The following is a 16,082-nucleotide window of genomic DNA, read 5'->3' on the forward strand; positions in this document are numbered from 1 at the left end:
AACTAGTATTTTCAATGTAAGAATTTAAGCTTGCTGAACCCTTTCCAGCCAGGACAGTTTTCCACTTGAAAATGTTGATTGAATGGAAACTCCTTGAGCTATTTGTGGTTGATTCTTAATCTTAGCATCTCTCTGCTGACATTGAGATGCGTCTTGCTTAGCTGATACTGTGAATGATCTTTTCTGCTCATTTTAGAATCATAGAATCACCAAGGTTGAAAAAGACCTGGAAGATCACCCAGCCCAACCATCCACTGATCACCAATAGCTCTCACTAAACCATGTCCCTCAACACAACGTCCAAACGTTCCTTGAACACCTCCAGGGTCGGTGACTCCACCACCTCCCTGGCAGCCCATTCCAGTGCCTGACCACTTTTTCAGAGCAGTATTTCCTAACATCCAGCCCGAATCTCCCCTGGCGCAGTTTGAAGCCAGTCCCTCTAGTTCTATCACCAGTTACACGAGAGGAGAGGCCAATCCCCAGCTCACTACAACCTCCCTTCAGGTAATTATAGAGAGAAACAAGGTCACCCCTGAGCCTCCTCTTCTCCAGACTGAACAATCCCAGCTCCTTCAGGCGCTCCTCATATGACTTGTGCTTCAGACCCCTCATCAGCTTTGTTGCCTTTCTTTGAAGACGCTCCAGCGCCTCAATGGCTTTCTTGCAGTGAGGGGCCCATTTTCTTCTTCAGCTCAGATCCAGTAAAACTGTGGGGCTGCCTTTGCACTCTAGTGCTGTATTTTACACAAAATAAACTTACAGATATGAACATGTGGCTGCAAGGTCCCTTCCCAGTTTAGACCATTTTCCTCCATGTTCTTTCAGCTGACGTAAGCCATGCTGTTTAAGTCTGATATAAACATTTGCATCATTAGAGTCTGCCACTGTCAGCCATCCATCCTCGGGCTACCAGGCCAACCTCCATCTGCATTTTGCATTGTTCAGGATAATTCCTAAATGCAGTGAATAACACTGCCTAGCTTCTTCTGAGGGAGGTCATGTCCCTCTAGTCTTCAGAATTTGCTACTTTCTCTGTCTAATGCTATAGTAAGAATTTCCCTTCTTGATTTTAAAACTGACCGTCCTTATTCTTGCTTTGGACTATCTCAGACTTTGCTCTACTGTGTACTTCTGCTGCAGTGCTAATTGCTTTTGTCTCTACAATCACATCATATTGGATACAATAGCTTCCTCCTGTGCAACTTTCCTGGGCCTCATTAACTCATGCTGAAGTTTCATATTTCAGATGCCAGTTTAAAGCTTTGGTCATAATCTTCAAAGTAGTTAATGGATCAAGCCTCAGCTGCATTAAAGGCTGAATTTTGATCTGTGATCCATCATGACAGCTGCACTTCCTTGGGGCAATGTAGATTACAAAGCCTAGAAGGAAGTATATGAAAGGGAGGAACGAGGCAATCTTAACTGAGAGAAACAAGTGATGGAAAAAATATCTGGAAGATATTCTACAGATCCAGACCTTTCAAAGCCTTTCCTTTTGAATCACTCAAAACATTGATTTCCCCACTATCCTAGAACAATCCTACCAAACAAATGAACTAGCAATACCTCAGCACTATCCTTAAAATAAATTCTACTGTGACAAAATTAGAGAGCTGCCAAAAGATATTTGAACACAAATTGTGCTTAAATGCAAAGTTCTGAAATATCCAAGTGATAAAATCTTTTCTCTGTCATCTTCAGTTGCATTGCTGCCTATGTGTTAAAATTGTATGAAGCAGAATTAACAACAATTAGTGAGAAGTATTAAAATAAAAAGAAGCAGATTCAGAGGAGTATTTCTTCAAGATGATTCTCTTCTTCAAGAGAGACTCTCTGTGAATTTTGTGATGAATATAGAACACAGTTTACATTTGAAGTTAAACTAGACTTTTTCTTTCCAGTTCTAAGCTGAATTAGTGTATTTCAGGCTTAGTGTTTATGCAAACACAAAAGTCCCAATGGTTAATCTTCCATGGAGGTTTTAACCTATTCAGTAAAATTGGTATAAACACTTCTGTAAAGACTCTTAGTTTAGTTTATGTCAACTTGGAATCTGTTTATGGCAACCCAAAATAAGCTACTCTTAAACTTGACTACAAATGTCAGCCAACTTCTTGCACCGATTTTAACTAAACTGATTTAAAATAGAATCTTAACATAAACTGGTGTAACTTTCCTGTAAACTGGAAATGAATTTGGTAAATTTCAGCATACTGCATGTCACGTCCTCCCTCTTGTGGCTGACACAAAGATTCGCAGTTGGAGGAATGCAGATTGAAGCCCTAAAATGGATTAGGCTGTCCTTAGCCGTGATCTGGCAACAGGGACAGTAAACCAACAGTAATTTTAGTATTTCAATATATACAAGGCACAGCTTTATAACAACAAAATTACAAAATACTTGAAATTGTTAATTTGGAAAGGAGAATTTATTATTGTTTTGGAAGATAGGGATTTGGAATAAAGTTATATGATCAGTAAACATTTCTGTTAAAACTGTTGGTGTTAGCATAGCTTGTACTGAAAGAACACAAGACAAGGAGAGTTGGCAGGGATGGATAACCAGGAATTGGAGTGGCTTGAGTTAGGGACAAAGAGAAAAGCTCCAGAGGAGCTATTCTCCAAGCAGAATAAGACTCGCAGATTAGAGAGACAGACTGGAAACTACATTTTCCAACTGAGTCCCCCTTGCATCCTCTGGTGGTAGGAAAGTGGCTGCAGAGCAGGGCACAAAGGAGATACTGAGCACCAGCATCTGTGCCTCACTGCACTGGTGCAGCATTTGTTTGCAGTGTCAGGCCGTGCTGGCCTTCCTAACCTGCTCTGCCCATTTAGAACTAAAGAAGGAAATAGAAAATTGTGACTGGTGGGTGGGGTAAGCTGTAGTTCTACCAAAGACAAAATAGCTGCCCAAGAATTCAGCAGAACCATAACTAAATTAAATTCCTGCCTTTATTTGGCTCCGCCTGATTGATTATCTAATATAACTAAGCAACCATGAGGTGCTTTTAAACATGCTCAAGGGAGGCTTGAAGTTATGCGTGGATCTCAGTCCTGAACACCCAGATTTATTTAGTTCTGACACCATTATAAGGTTTGCTTCTTTGGAATTGGTGCCAGACGAATACTATATTTTCTTGCTCTACTCTGATAGGATAAGCGGTTTTACATTCAGGCACAGCATTTGCCTATTGCATATAATGTATTTCAGAATGAAAACTGAAATCTGGAAGTCGTTTTGGATCTGCAGAATCCTTTTTTTCTGTCCAAATTGTTATTGATCTCTATGCTGCCAGCACCAGAGCTTCCCAAGGCCCTTCTAGCCTTTGCAGTGACCTATTCAAGTCTGGGTGTAAGTCCTTTTACTGCCTCAGTACCTAAATCACCAGGTTGGGCAAAGGAAGAAGACTTTCCACTTCCATTCTGAGAAGCAAACAACTCTTCTGAAGGGAAAGATGATCCTGCAAAGAGAATAAAACACATCATTTGTAAAATGTAAAATTGATTGAGAAATATTTCCTTGCTGCAGGCGTAACTTTCAAAAAGCATTGGGAAGCTGCATGTTAACACATAAAGTATCCACACTCCTTGGCACTTTATCCGCATCCTTGCTCCCCACTGTTTGCACAACAGGTTCCCGTGTCCCTATTATAGCTCTGTCCCACATGGTTCTTTGCACTAAACATCTCAGTTTCTTCTTATAAGGGTGGAACAATCCAACCTTGTTAGTATTAACCTCTTTCATGAGAGCACCAAGACCAAAGAATGTGAGTAAGTCTGCGTATCTGGTAGTCCACAAACTGTTATTCTAGGAAAAGAATAAGGTGGTGGCACAGGAAGTGTATCTCAAGGAACAGATGAATGAACCTATGGCAGTCAACAAAATTCACTGCACCAACCAAGCAGGACATTGCATGCAAAATAAGTAACATAGGATAAAGCATTTGTGTTTTGCAGCAGGGTTGGTGGGATAATCAGAGTTCTAAATTATTTCTCAAGATTTTTTTCCAAGTCTCTCTTCAGTTCCATTGTCACCAAATCTTGGATTGTCTGAACTTTTGGAGGAGCTGTGAACAACTCCAGACTAACAAAGCTGTGCCAGCTGTCAGCAGCAAGTGCCAGCTACTCCCAAAGGGAGCTCAGCCAGCTGCTGAGCTACTAACACTGCCACAAACCAGCAACTTAGTACCCAACCAAGGAGAGCAGACAAGCCCAAGATGGCAGCTAGATTCAACCATGAGTCTGGATCACCCCATAAGTTCATAGCGATGAGGCAGTACCAGGGTCAAGTCAGGAAGTCAGCCCATGAGTCAGGGCCAGGTTCAGGACTCCTGGGAGTCTACAGTTCAGTGATTGCCAGGCAGTTCCCTAGTTAAGAAATAGATCCAAAGTCAAACTGGGAGATCAGATCAGGGTCCACGGGCAGGTACAGCCGTGGTAGAGCAGTATTCCTGCAGCATAGCCTGGGCCAGGACTGAAGGCTCAGGGCTGTGCCTAAATGTGGCTCCATGGCCCTCATGCAGGGACTGCAGGAGGAGGCTCGATGAAGACCATTAAGGCCCGTCAGTGTTCTCAGGGCCCTGAGAGCCAGTGTGAAGTACACAGGTAACTTCTGGCAGTGCCCTCCAAAAGAGGGAATGGAGAAAAAAAGAGAATCCACATGGGAAAGATAACTGGACGCGTCCCCAAGGAGCCTGGGGAGATAAAGTGTTTGAAGTGTGTTCATAGCAGATCTTGGAGTGGCCAGGAGAGAGGGAGTGTATTTGTTAAATATGTAACGGCCAGTTTGTCTGCATGTTTCTGAAAAGACTGGGCTTCCATTCAGCAGAGCCAGGATTTGTGATCACTCAGTCCTGAGAGGAGAAGTACACTGAATTCAACATGATCATGAATTGCTTTTGTCATAGTTATTCCCACAGTAACAATATTCTATTGTTAAATAGAAATGTAGTGTGTGTAAGGATTTCAAGAGAACAGCTAGGCCAAGGATGAGTATCTCTTCCATACGGAAGGCCAAACAGGCATTTGATGATCATAAACCCTTACTGACATCCAGTAATAAGGAAGAAAATGTCATTTGGCTATTTAGCTTTATTCTGGAGTTGTACGTCTTGCCTAATAATCTGGGCTTTTCTCTCTGATCTTGGCTATTTTTCTGTGAACACACACAATAAAATGGCAACTGTAAGGAAAGGAAAGGTAACCATGCATAAGGTACCCTTGCTGAAGAGCAAACATATAACGTATTCATTGGCTGGGCACAGTGAAAACTGGATAAAATATTGCGGAGTTACTTTGTTTCACATGTATTTATTCAACCCACTGACACAGTCAATTTTATGCTTTGCATTAAAGCATTATGAAATTCCAAATTCCAGATGTTTTTGGATTATTTTGGTTGTATAAAGAGTTTGACTTGGGTACATGGAAAATGTAAAATACTTTGGTAGTAGCTTTAGCAGGACTGCATAGATTGCGTTTGCTTTATTCTTCAACTATTTTATCTGCCTTCTACACATTATATTCTGAGTCATGATAAAACTGTAAAGCATGTATTGAAATTTACTGACTTTCCAGAACAAAGTATGTTCTGTAAAATGCTTAAAGGGGTTGACGTGAAAGGAAATTTTTCCTAAAGATCTGCTTATGTTGAGAAACCACACAGTGAATTAAAATAGCCCTCTCCTTCTGAATGCATGCCTCCTAAAAATGCATTCAGCATGGTCCTGAATGTGAAGCTAAAAAAGAAAAATGAGTAGAGGTCAAGCATACGTCTTTTATTCCTGTCCGTAATTATTTTGCTTGCTTTACCTAATGAGCTAAATGAGCCATTTACCCACTATTAACAGGGATTGCATTTTTCTGATGAGCTTTCCTTGCTGCAGCAGATGAGCATGAGAACTATAAATACAGAGTTAACTTGAAATTAGATCTGCTGGAATTCACACATCCTGTTCTACATAGTATGAATAGGGTGAAATGGCTCTTGTACTTTCTGAATTTCATCCTGCATGGACCACTGTCCTGTCACGTACTGAGTGGCTTCTGCCTTGTCATTATCCAAATATAGAATTACTTCTCAGATCCAGACACATTCCCAAGTGCAAGAGGAAAACATTGACCTGGTTAGACCAGTAGCTTTCTAGGATATAGTAATAAAAGTAAGCTGTGTTGTATAATAGAAAATTGTAAAGTGACTTCTTTAACTGCGTGTAGTTTTCTCTGGTGTGTTTAAACTCTCAGAGACGAGCTAGAGACTGCCTTTCTCTCAGCATCCTCTTTTCCAATTTTTGAAAATACTTTGCTGCTTTTCAAAGGTAGCTCAAAAACAAGGGTATGACAAATGAACAGTGATCTTTTTCTCAAGGCATAAAGGGAAGCAAGCTGGTGTCTCCAGGGGAATTCCACTGGTTCTGCTCAACCTTTTCTAGCAGTTTTCACTTCCCCAATTTCCATAAGTATTTTTTTCCTGAGTTCCAGAGAGGCATTTAAAAAAAAAAAAAAGAAAGAAAAACAGGAGTTCCAGATTTGTTTTTGTATTGCCAAAGAGTCTGTGTTTCCAGTTGTACTGCATTCAATAGACTGAAAATCACGGACTTACATTTCATTTAGTCAGTCTCCAAGTGTTCTAGAATTATTTGCAAGTAATTCTGTCAAGTTTATTCTCTAAAAATAAAGTAAAATAATGCAAAGATAAGGAGTCTTGCAAGCTATCACCAAAAGCTGTGAGCTTCAAATTAGACCTGCACAGAACAGTGGTCAGTAACAAAATTGTACAGGAATCACTACTCTGAACATTGATCTCTTAAGGTAGTTTCAGCTGAGTTACCAATGCAACTGAAAGTAGCTGCTGATGCCAGCAGAGAAGGTACTAAGATCTAGTATTTTTAGAGGGGTGGGGGGCTGGAGGAGTGGGAATAATTCCAACTCAAATGTCAGGCATTACAAAGTACCATGATCTTGCTGAGGTCAGCATCACACCCAAGATTTAGAAAGGCTGACTGCAATGGTTTAGGTCATAACCTTAGAGCAGGATGTGTGCTGATGGGTTTGCTCAACTCTTCACTAAGTTACAGGGTGGGGTATACTTCAGAAAGGAGATTTAGAATTAAACAGTCAGGATACCTAGACATAATGGTAGAATGAGAAAGCTTGTAAAGCAGATATGAAGCTTAGCTTTGCAGTTACATGCAGGAGTTTTGTTTTTCACTATCTGCATTAGTAAAAATTGTACTTGAGCAATCCCAGTTTTAATGAATGATCAGCATAGAGGAACTTGCATGAGCAGTTTTTAAAATCTTGATGTTTGACCTATTATGTATCGAATTATACTTTTTAAAACTAGAAAGACAGTCTTCCTCACTTGGCCACCTCTCCCACTGGCCTGCCATCCATCTGGAGGCAGTCCAGAGAGGTCTACAGTAATGTGTTATTTCCCAGTGCTTTCCTTTGGAAGACTCTGGTGGATTGCTACCAAATTTTAATAATTTTCCTACATTTTTAAAGCCAAATATCTTCTCCCACATGGGTGGACACCTGGTTAAACATGCCCATGGGGACAACAGTTTTCAAGGATGACTTCCTGTTTAGAAGTTGCTGCTGAGACCTCTTCTGAATTTCTCCAGTACGTTCTTGCATCAATGAATGCATCTACAGTTTTGATTGCTCCTCACTTCTGAAAGTGTCTCAAATAGAGAACCTTTGAAAATGAAACATATAAACGTAGTCACCACCCAAGAAAAGTTTAGTTCATGAGAATTCCCTTATCACACAGATACTCAGTAACACAAACACAGATAAAATTCAGTTAAGCATGACTTCGCTCAGTTTTCTAAGCCTCCTTTCTGTGTCCTTTCCCTTTCCAGCAGCCCTCTCTTATGCATCTGCTAGTTTTTACAGTAAGGTGCACAAGCCATTGTCATGCAACCCCAATTCACTTCTAAGGAGGCTAGTGAAGAAGATAGTGTTCAATTACTTCTTTAATGGCTATTGTAATTCTGTCCCCAAGATTTTTATAGCAAATTTCTATAAACAACCCTATCTCTAGCACAGTTTTGGAGTGCTTGGTCTATAACCTATTGCATATGTTCTAATAACTCATTTTCTGCATGAATTTTGTCTAGAAATTCACTTGCATCATCAACATTCTGCAGGTACTGTTTGTGCAGGAACTGGATTTGCCAAAAGGCACTTTCCTGTGTTAGTAGGGGAGGTTTCATTTCATTAAATCAAAATTTAATGAGAGAACCAAGTCAGACCTTCCTTTGACGGATGTGCAAGGGAAAGAGATTTCTGTTTCCACCAGAAGACACCTGAGCTGTTTGGTTAATGGGACTCCCTGTTCCTCCTTCAAAACTGGAAACTTGTCCAGACTTGCAGGAATCGTCACCGTTAGGGAGCAAAAATTCTCAGCTCCATGCAGAAACATCTGCCTTTTGGTCATGGATTGCTAGGCAGATTCCAGTCATCAGGACCACCTACAACACAACCTGCAGCTGTGCAAAGAGTAACAGTCAGCACTACAATGGAAATCCTGGATTTCAAGTTGCTATTTCAAATCAAATGGATAAAGCTTTTAATTACTCATGTAGGCTGGCAGGAGTTTCACGACCATAAACCTGTTTATCAAGTTGACTAATTGACATATTTGTTTCTGAATGTTCCAATGCCAATGTTAGTCACTGCATGAACACTTTTAACAATAGTGGGGTCAGGCAACACCCAACGTCATTCCAAAGAATGAAAATACATTATTGTTGTACTTTCCATTTGCTATCACTTCTCTCTCTTCCCACTTTGAAGCTGAGTGAGAACTGCTTCCAGGAAAACACTCACAACCCCAGCAGGTGATGTGTTTTTTTCTAGTGTACAGTAAAGACAAAAATGTGTTAATCTTCTTGTTTTAAAGGGAGGAATCAGTTAACTCTATTTATTCTTCAGTTTTCAGGGGTTTCTGATTTTTCTTGTAATTTCACATACAACTTCATTTTTCCTACCATTTGCTAGAAAACAATATTGTGTCGTTCTCATGCTCATATGGATAAAATGTTCTAGATGATTCATTTTATTAGTATGGCCAGCCCTAGCTATGCTTGTTTGTGATACAATTGTGCCTAGACTTCCAGTTGTCAGGATCTTAAATATAATTAAAAAAACCCTTAAGATCTTAATGTGAAGTGTTCCTATTAAAGCTGGTGATAAAACTAAGGCTCAAATGAGTTACTGCACATTTCATTACTACAATATGGTATTAAAAAGAAGAAATTCAGTGAGGGAAAACAAACCATTCCTTTGAGCAAAGAGAGACTTTTATCTCCATTTTATTTGAATAACAAATGCTGTAAACACATAATTTCTGTATCATCCTCTTAGGTGATTCTTTTCTATGTGCTTTTATAGAGTTTGTATAAGAAACAGCCTTTGTACATAGTGCTTGTTGTGCTGTCAGCCAGGAAATAGGGATGCCTTCAGAACCAAGTGTCTACAGTTCTGAAATCCATATGCACCATTTGATATACGTTACCAAATAGACAAGTGGTGATTAAATCACTCCAGTAGCTCATTTGGAATCCTCATTTGGAGGATGAATAAACACTCTATTCCACTCATCCGTATCTGACACTGAAGAAAGAAACTTTGCTGACAGCTCTCCTCAAAACTACATTATAATTGTTGTATTCCCACTTTTTTTTTTTTTTTTTTTAATCCTTGAAAGAAATACAACCTAAAATGCTGGCCAAATTGAATCAGCAGAGCTTTTCAGCAGATCCTGTTTTCAACCTGGGAAACTCTACTTCAGCAACAATCCTGTTTATCTTCTTTCATTCCCAACATTTTGTAAAGTTTCATTAATAATTGTGAACCATTGGGGGAAAAAAAAAAAGCCTTAAAACCGTGAGGTGTCATTGCTCATGTAGTAAGCAAGAAACAAGCAATTCAGACAGCATTCCCAAGTGTTCTGAAAGACCTGGAATTGTTTCTCACTCCTCCTTCACTCTTAACTTTAAGGCTAAACTCTTCAAAAAATGACTTCTTATCTTGCTTTAAAAAGTCAGTATTAAAGACATACTTGAGGCAAAGTTGTGCCAAACAGGTGTCCCTGTTTATTGGGCACTATTTCTTTCTCTCAGTGTGAATGAGGATTAAGCAGCAGAGTTGCTAGTGGCTCTTCTGTTCCTTTCACAGAATCACAGAATCGTAGGGGTTGGAAGGGACCTCCAGAGATCATCGAGTCCAACCCCCTGCCAAAGCAGGTTCCCTACAGCAGGTCGCACAGGTCGGCATCCAGGCAGGTCTGGAACATCTCCAGAGAAGGAGACTCCACCACCTCCCTGGCAGCCTGTTCCAGTGCTCCGTCACCTCACTGCAGCTCAGTCAAGTTAGAGAACATGCAAGAATGAACATCTTTCTCTTTATTCCTTCGTGCCACGTTTGGATATAAAAGCGCTTAATCCTGTAATTTTCATAATAGAACCTTTTGGTTTTTCTTGTTTTCATTTATTTATGGAGTGATGAAAGCCACTTTTCATTAGTGGCTAAAAGCAAGCGAGGTGTTTAGTTACATACTATAGCCTATGTGCAACACTTGTGCAGTATGCGTAAGTCTGAAGTCATGCAGTGTGTGCAAGTGGGTTTTCCAGCCACTCCAGAGAAACCAGATGGGAAGAAAAAAGCTCAAGGGAAACAAAATGTCACTGCATAAGAAAATTACAAAACAGAAATAACCAGAAATATACAGCTTCTTTACAGGCCAGATGTTGGAAACACCAGCTTCCACTGAATCAACATTTAAGGAGTTCCAGTGCTCTGTGTGCATATAATGGAGGCTGATGAGATAAACCTATGAAAATCAAGGACTGTGCTTCTCAAAGGAACATGTGCTATGTTGACACAGCCACTGGTCTCAAAAGCAGCACTCTAGCTACACTGAGTTGTGTTGATTCTGTTAGCTATTCATACATGCAGATAGACATCTAAGAGATGTCAAAACCTTTGAGATTATGAAAGTTCCGATGATGGCAACACATGGTCTTAACTCACTTTAGTAACAGAACTCAAATTGTTAACTGAGTTGTGGATGCCCTATCCTGGATGTGCCCAGGGCCATGTTGGAAGGGGCCCTGGGCAGCCTGAGCTGGTGGCTGGCAGCCAGCCCACGGCAGGGTTTGGAGCTGGTTGGGCTTCAAGGTCCCTTCCAACCCAAGCCATTCTGTGATTCTGTGATTTCCAGGACAATTTATCCTAGGAGGAAGTAGGCCTGAGAAATCATTGTAACAACTTGAGAACGTCCCAATAAAAGAATAGCTCACATTGAAACTGAAGATTTTCTTTTTTGCTTGAAGCTAACAATTAGATCTCTAAGTTTGTATTATTAACAAAAAACTATAAATAAATAAAAAATAAATTATGTTATTATACAATTATCTAAATCATATGAAGTTGTCATGAAAGGAGTGCAAGTCAGAACTAATTATAAGCATTTTTACCTGGAAACCTTCACCTTTAACAATTCCAACCACAGCGTGTTTGCACTGCTGGTGAACCCTACTGTATCTGGGATATTTTCTTACCTTTTAACACTGCCCCACTGGTATTACTGCTCTAACTTCTTATGATGTAATTTAAGCAACCTCAGCTCAGGTCTGTACAACACTTAACATACATGTCTTTATCGTAACTTTTCATTCTCATTTGTCTGTTCCAATGCTTTTTTCCACCTTCAAGCCATGCACCTTTTTATGATCTTTTACTCATCCTCAGCTTTTAGTTTCTCATGCGGTTAAAGCGAGACATGCCTATTTTTAGCACATTAAAAATATTCCAGGAACTACAAAACTGTTTGTCATCTCTGTTGGTAGGGCCTGATAGTTTTCATTTGTTAGCTGGTTGAAAATAACATGGAATTCAATTATCTTGCTGTTGTTGATAAGGTTTACATTTTTTAGATAATTTCAGCCTTGACTTCATGCTGCTCCTTCCCAACACATATCCCCTATCCTTGCTTTCCACAGAAAGCAAGCATCTTTTTTAATTTGGTTACCAGAAGAGTATTTTTTATAATTATGCTTGTACTTTTACTTAATATTTAGTGAAGTTGAAAGGATGCTGGCATTTTTATATCCACGCTTCAGTAAGAGGTGGATAAATCCAGTTAGCTCTCTTTCATGTATACTTTGTACTGTTTCACGAAAACAGCATACTGAGGAAAAAAAACAAAGAAAAACTGATAGATCTCTGTAACATAAACACATTTTTTTTCTCCCATTAGATATCTATCTTTCTATATAGAATTTATGTCTGAAAGGAATGTGGCTGTAGCATTTTCCATTAAAGTTTTGTGCTGCTAAACCTTTCTTGGCAAAGATTATGGTATGGTAAAGAAACTCAATTGCTTGCTTGACAGATTGTTCCAACAAAAATGTAGAGAGGGAAAAAAGTTGCTAATTATTTCAGTAATGAGATCTAGGGGGAAAAGAAATTTTAATCCCTTTTGCTTTGACAGGCTGCAAACAGGACACCAAATGGGATATATTTAATAAATAAACACTGCAGTCTGATCCAGCTACAGCCAAGTCCTTACTCAGCCTTCTCTTTCTGAAGTCATTTGGAATCTGGTCAAGTAGAGATAAAGAGCTCGTTTCATTTTTAGATGCAAGCTGAGCATTGGTGCATCCAAACTGAGTCAGGAATCTGATACTGGGGAGAGGTGGGAGTGTGAAGGGACAAAGGAGCTTTGTTTTTGTACTTCTGGTCTAGGCTTTAGCTGTCTTGTAATCAAGTCGAGTTAGAACACCCAGTGTTTACCTGTAGTTGTCACCTGATATCTTAAAAAAGCTGTTCTAGAGTCTGCATGTATCTGTGCTGCAGCTGTATTATTGATACATTACTTCTTGTTTGAAGAATCTTTTCCCCAGAGTTAACTGGAATAGCGGCGTGGAGAGGCCCTCTAAACAAAGTAAAACCTCAGCTGTCCACACAATTGCTTGGCAGAAAAACATGTGATGATACAGCATGGGTCGATTATGAATCTCAGATGTAGACCATACAATCCACTCTACACAGTTCAGTACAATTGCTCACAAAAGAGAAGTTTCAGCAATTGGATCGGATTCTCTTCTGGAGCCACAGATCAGGAATCACCCCATAAATGGAACTGTGTAAGCATTCAACTGAGATCTAAATCATGGAAAACTTGGGACTCATACAGTCCAATCACATTAAATTAATATTTTTAATTGTATTTGGAATAAAACACCATGTACAGATCTTTTCTCACTAGTTTCTAGTCAGCAACATTTAAGTTTTAGAATCACTTGTGTCAGTAACTGGGTGAGTGAGAAAGGCATTTGAAAGCAAGCAAGCACCCACCCAGCATTACAGATTGACTGCAGCAGATGCCTGAGGATCAGACAGCTGATAATACGTTTTAGCGTGCTTCAATGCATTTGCTGGTACAATCAAGGGTACCTCTTGACCTTGATTTTACAATGTAATGTTTTATCCTTAGAGCACTGCCCAAAAATAGAAGAAGCAGCACTACAAATTCTGACCTTTTAGTTGAATATCCTGCTTTAGAGTGATACCAGAACTCCATCAAGAGCATGAACACTGCTATTATTATCACAGTGTAGCGCCTTTACACTCTACATTATGTAGGTTATTCTTCAACCTTTTTTATGTGAATGGTCTCACTGATGTACTTCAGCAAGGACTGCTCCATCATGCACTAAACAGTTACTTCACGTGTTATACAGGCCATATCTGAGTGCATTTTTTAACACCTTTAACATCTCGGTCAGCAGGCATTAACAGTTGCCTCAGTGGTGCAATTGCCTCAGTGACAGAATGAAGTGACAGCTTGAAAATGGAAACAGCACAAGATCTTATGTTGGGCAGTCTGGAACCAACATAGATTATTTAAAAAATAAGAGGACAAAAAGTTTAGTTTTTTTATATAATATTTTATTTTGTGTGTGTGCGCCAAAGAACACGCTCAGAGAATACTTTATTGAGAGATTTTCACACTGTATCTCAGATTGATACCCTGGCCATTGGTTATGTGGGATATGACCTCATAGGTTCTGTCTTCCCATTTTCACGTGACATTGATTTACTACTTCAGACATTTGCCCTAACTGACTCCTGAAGACTTCTGACTTCCTTCACTCCTTTTAAATTCTAACTTTTTTATTCCACAGAACATTCTGAATTAGCAATTTCATGTAAATTTTAAACTTTAAACTTGTCTGGCTAATGTACTCATCTATATCATCAGCGAAAAATCAATGTAATCATTCACTTGAAGTACTAAATCTTACAGCAGAATCACTGAGTACATTTAATATCAGAGCCATGAGTGTACTAACAGAGTCTAATTGCTTTAACCAGCTTTTCCTGGTGTGTCCAGACACCCCATTTAAATCACAGCCCTGGGTCTTCTACCCCTTCCTGAGCCATGCTGTGAGTGTGCTGGTCCAGCTCCACGTTCAGCTTTGGTACAGCCATGTCCACACCTGGTCATAGCCTTCCCTTATTGAAGCCTGACTGTCTTCTTGGCTTTATTGCAGCCCTGCCTTTGCCACCGTGGACTTGGATGCAATCACCAGCCCGCATCTCACCTTGCTGTCACTGGACCTGACCTTGATCTGCAGATTGACTTCTAGGCGTCACCTCATACCTGCCTCCTCATTACGAGCCTGTGGGATGAGCTGGGCTGCTGGCTGACCCCAGCTGCCAACCTGGAACTGCGTGCTGCGGGGATTGGCCCTGCCTTGATACCCACTAATCGTGCCTGGTTCCTGCCTCCCTGCACTTGGGGAGCAGCTGGCCTGCTGCATATATGTATCTCTCAAAAATATTTAGAGTGTATAGCAGTTCTCCAGGCATATTTAAGAGTTTTATTTTCTTTAGAGAAGAAAATGATGTGAAAATGATGGAAAGATGATTGTGTTGCTGGACTTTTTAGTTAGCAAAGGAAGTTCTTTCTGACTCTGGGTTAACATGGCTTATCAGTCTGTGCCATAGCCATGAACTAACTACTCATTCTGTATTATTATAAACATTAAGTAATTATTTGAAATCTCATCAGCTCATTATAATAAATTGAAGTAAGCTTTTTGAATCAGTCAGAGTGATCACTTCTCTTCAACTAGCATAGTTTTACTGTAGAAGTCTTTATATGGCTAATTTAGAATTGACACACTCACCAAGAAAATGTGTTTATAAGCATTAAAATTATGAAGTAACGATACATGAGAGACCATGAAATAATTCAACCATAAAGCCTGAATAGAAGTACAGATATTTTATAAAGAAGCAGGCAGATCTTTCCTAGTATCTGTTGCTTCAGGTATTGGAGACTTGGAGACTGTCTTCTGTATTTCAGAAGTCTCGTGAGATTACCAGTGAAGCTCAGTGAAATGCCATGTATGTAGACAAGTATTAACCAGAGTCGAGTTTGTCTTTGCTCCACACTAACTGATTTCATTGGGTGTTTTATCAGACCTCTTTCAGTGTCCAGTTGTCCATTGGCTTTTAAAAGTAAACATACAGAGCTGGATGGAAGAATCACTTGGCTTCTTTCAGCAACATATGATTCTTTTTAGAGTCTTTGTGGATCTTGCTGACCCATTGGGCTTAAGATAGGTAAAACAAGTTTCTCTTAGATGTCTGACACTGTAAGACAGAATGTCACAAGGAATTTACTGATCACAGGGAGAAAATGTCACTTACCAATCTTTAAAAACAAATAATTTCTCCCTTTGGTATCGTTCTACCAGTGAAACTGTATTTTCTGCAGAGGCTAGCACAAAACACCCAGGAGTAGAACTGCGTAAAGATAACTGTTTATTCCTGCTCTGCTCTATCTTCCTGACATGAAAAATGAATGGTTGGGACTGGGGAGGGGAAGGAACAGGTGACAGATACTACTTGCTCCGAAACTGCTGCTGACAAGCTGTTTTCAACTAAGCCACATTCCAGGAGATGTTTCTCTTTTGAATACTTACAATTCCTAATGATTATTTTAGGTATCTTTGGCTTTGAAAAATCCCTCGTGCAAAATGAAGTAATATTTACTT

General features: G+C 39.7%; 1 protein-coding gene across 4 annotated transcripts in view; it reads left to right on the top strand.

Annotated features, from left to right (window-relative positions):
• The window catches only part of LOC128078370 (uncharacterized), a 56,440-nt gene extending 40,870 nt beyond the window's left edge, over positions 1-15,570 (top strand). For all 4 annotated transcript variants that reach the window (XR_008205610.1, XM_052678494.1, XM_052678496.1 and 1 more), the window contains one exon: positions 14,571-15,570. Coding sequence is in view for 2 of the 4 variants with exons in the window: in XM_052678496.1 (XP_052534456.1) it covers positions 14,571-14,641 (71 nt within the window). In the remaining 2 variants the exon portion in view is untranslated. The remainder of the gene's footprint in view (positions 1-14,570) is intronic.
• The last annotated feature ends 512 nt before the right edge of the window (positions 15,571-16,082 follow it).

The sequence above is a fragment of the Tympanuchus pallidicinctus genome, unplaced genomic scaffold (genome assembly GCF_026119805.1).
Source record: "Tympanuchus pallidicinctus isolate F22 unplaced genomic scaffold, pur_lepc_1.0 scaffold17, whole genome shotgun sequence".
Lineage (NCBI taxonomy): Eukaryota > Metazoa > Chordata > Aves > Galliformes > Phasianidae > Tympanuchus > Tympanuchus pallidicinctus.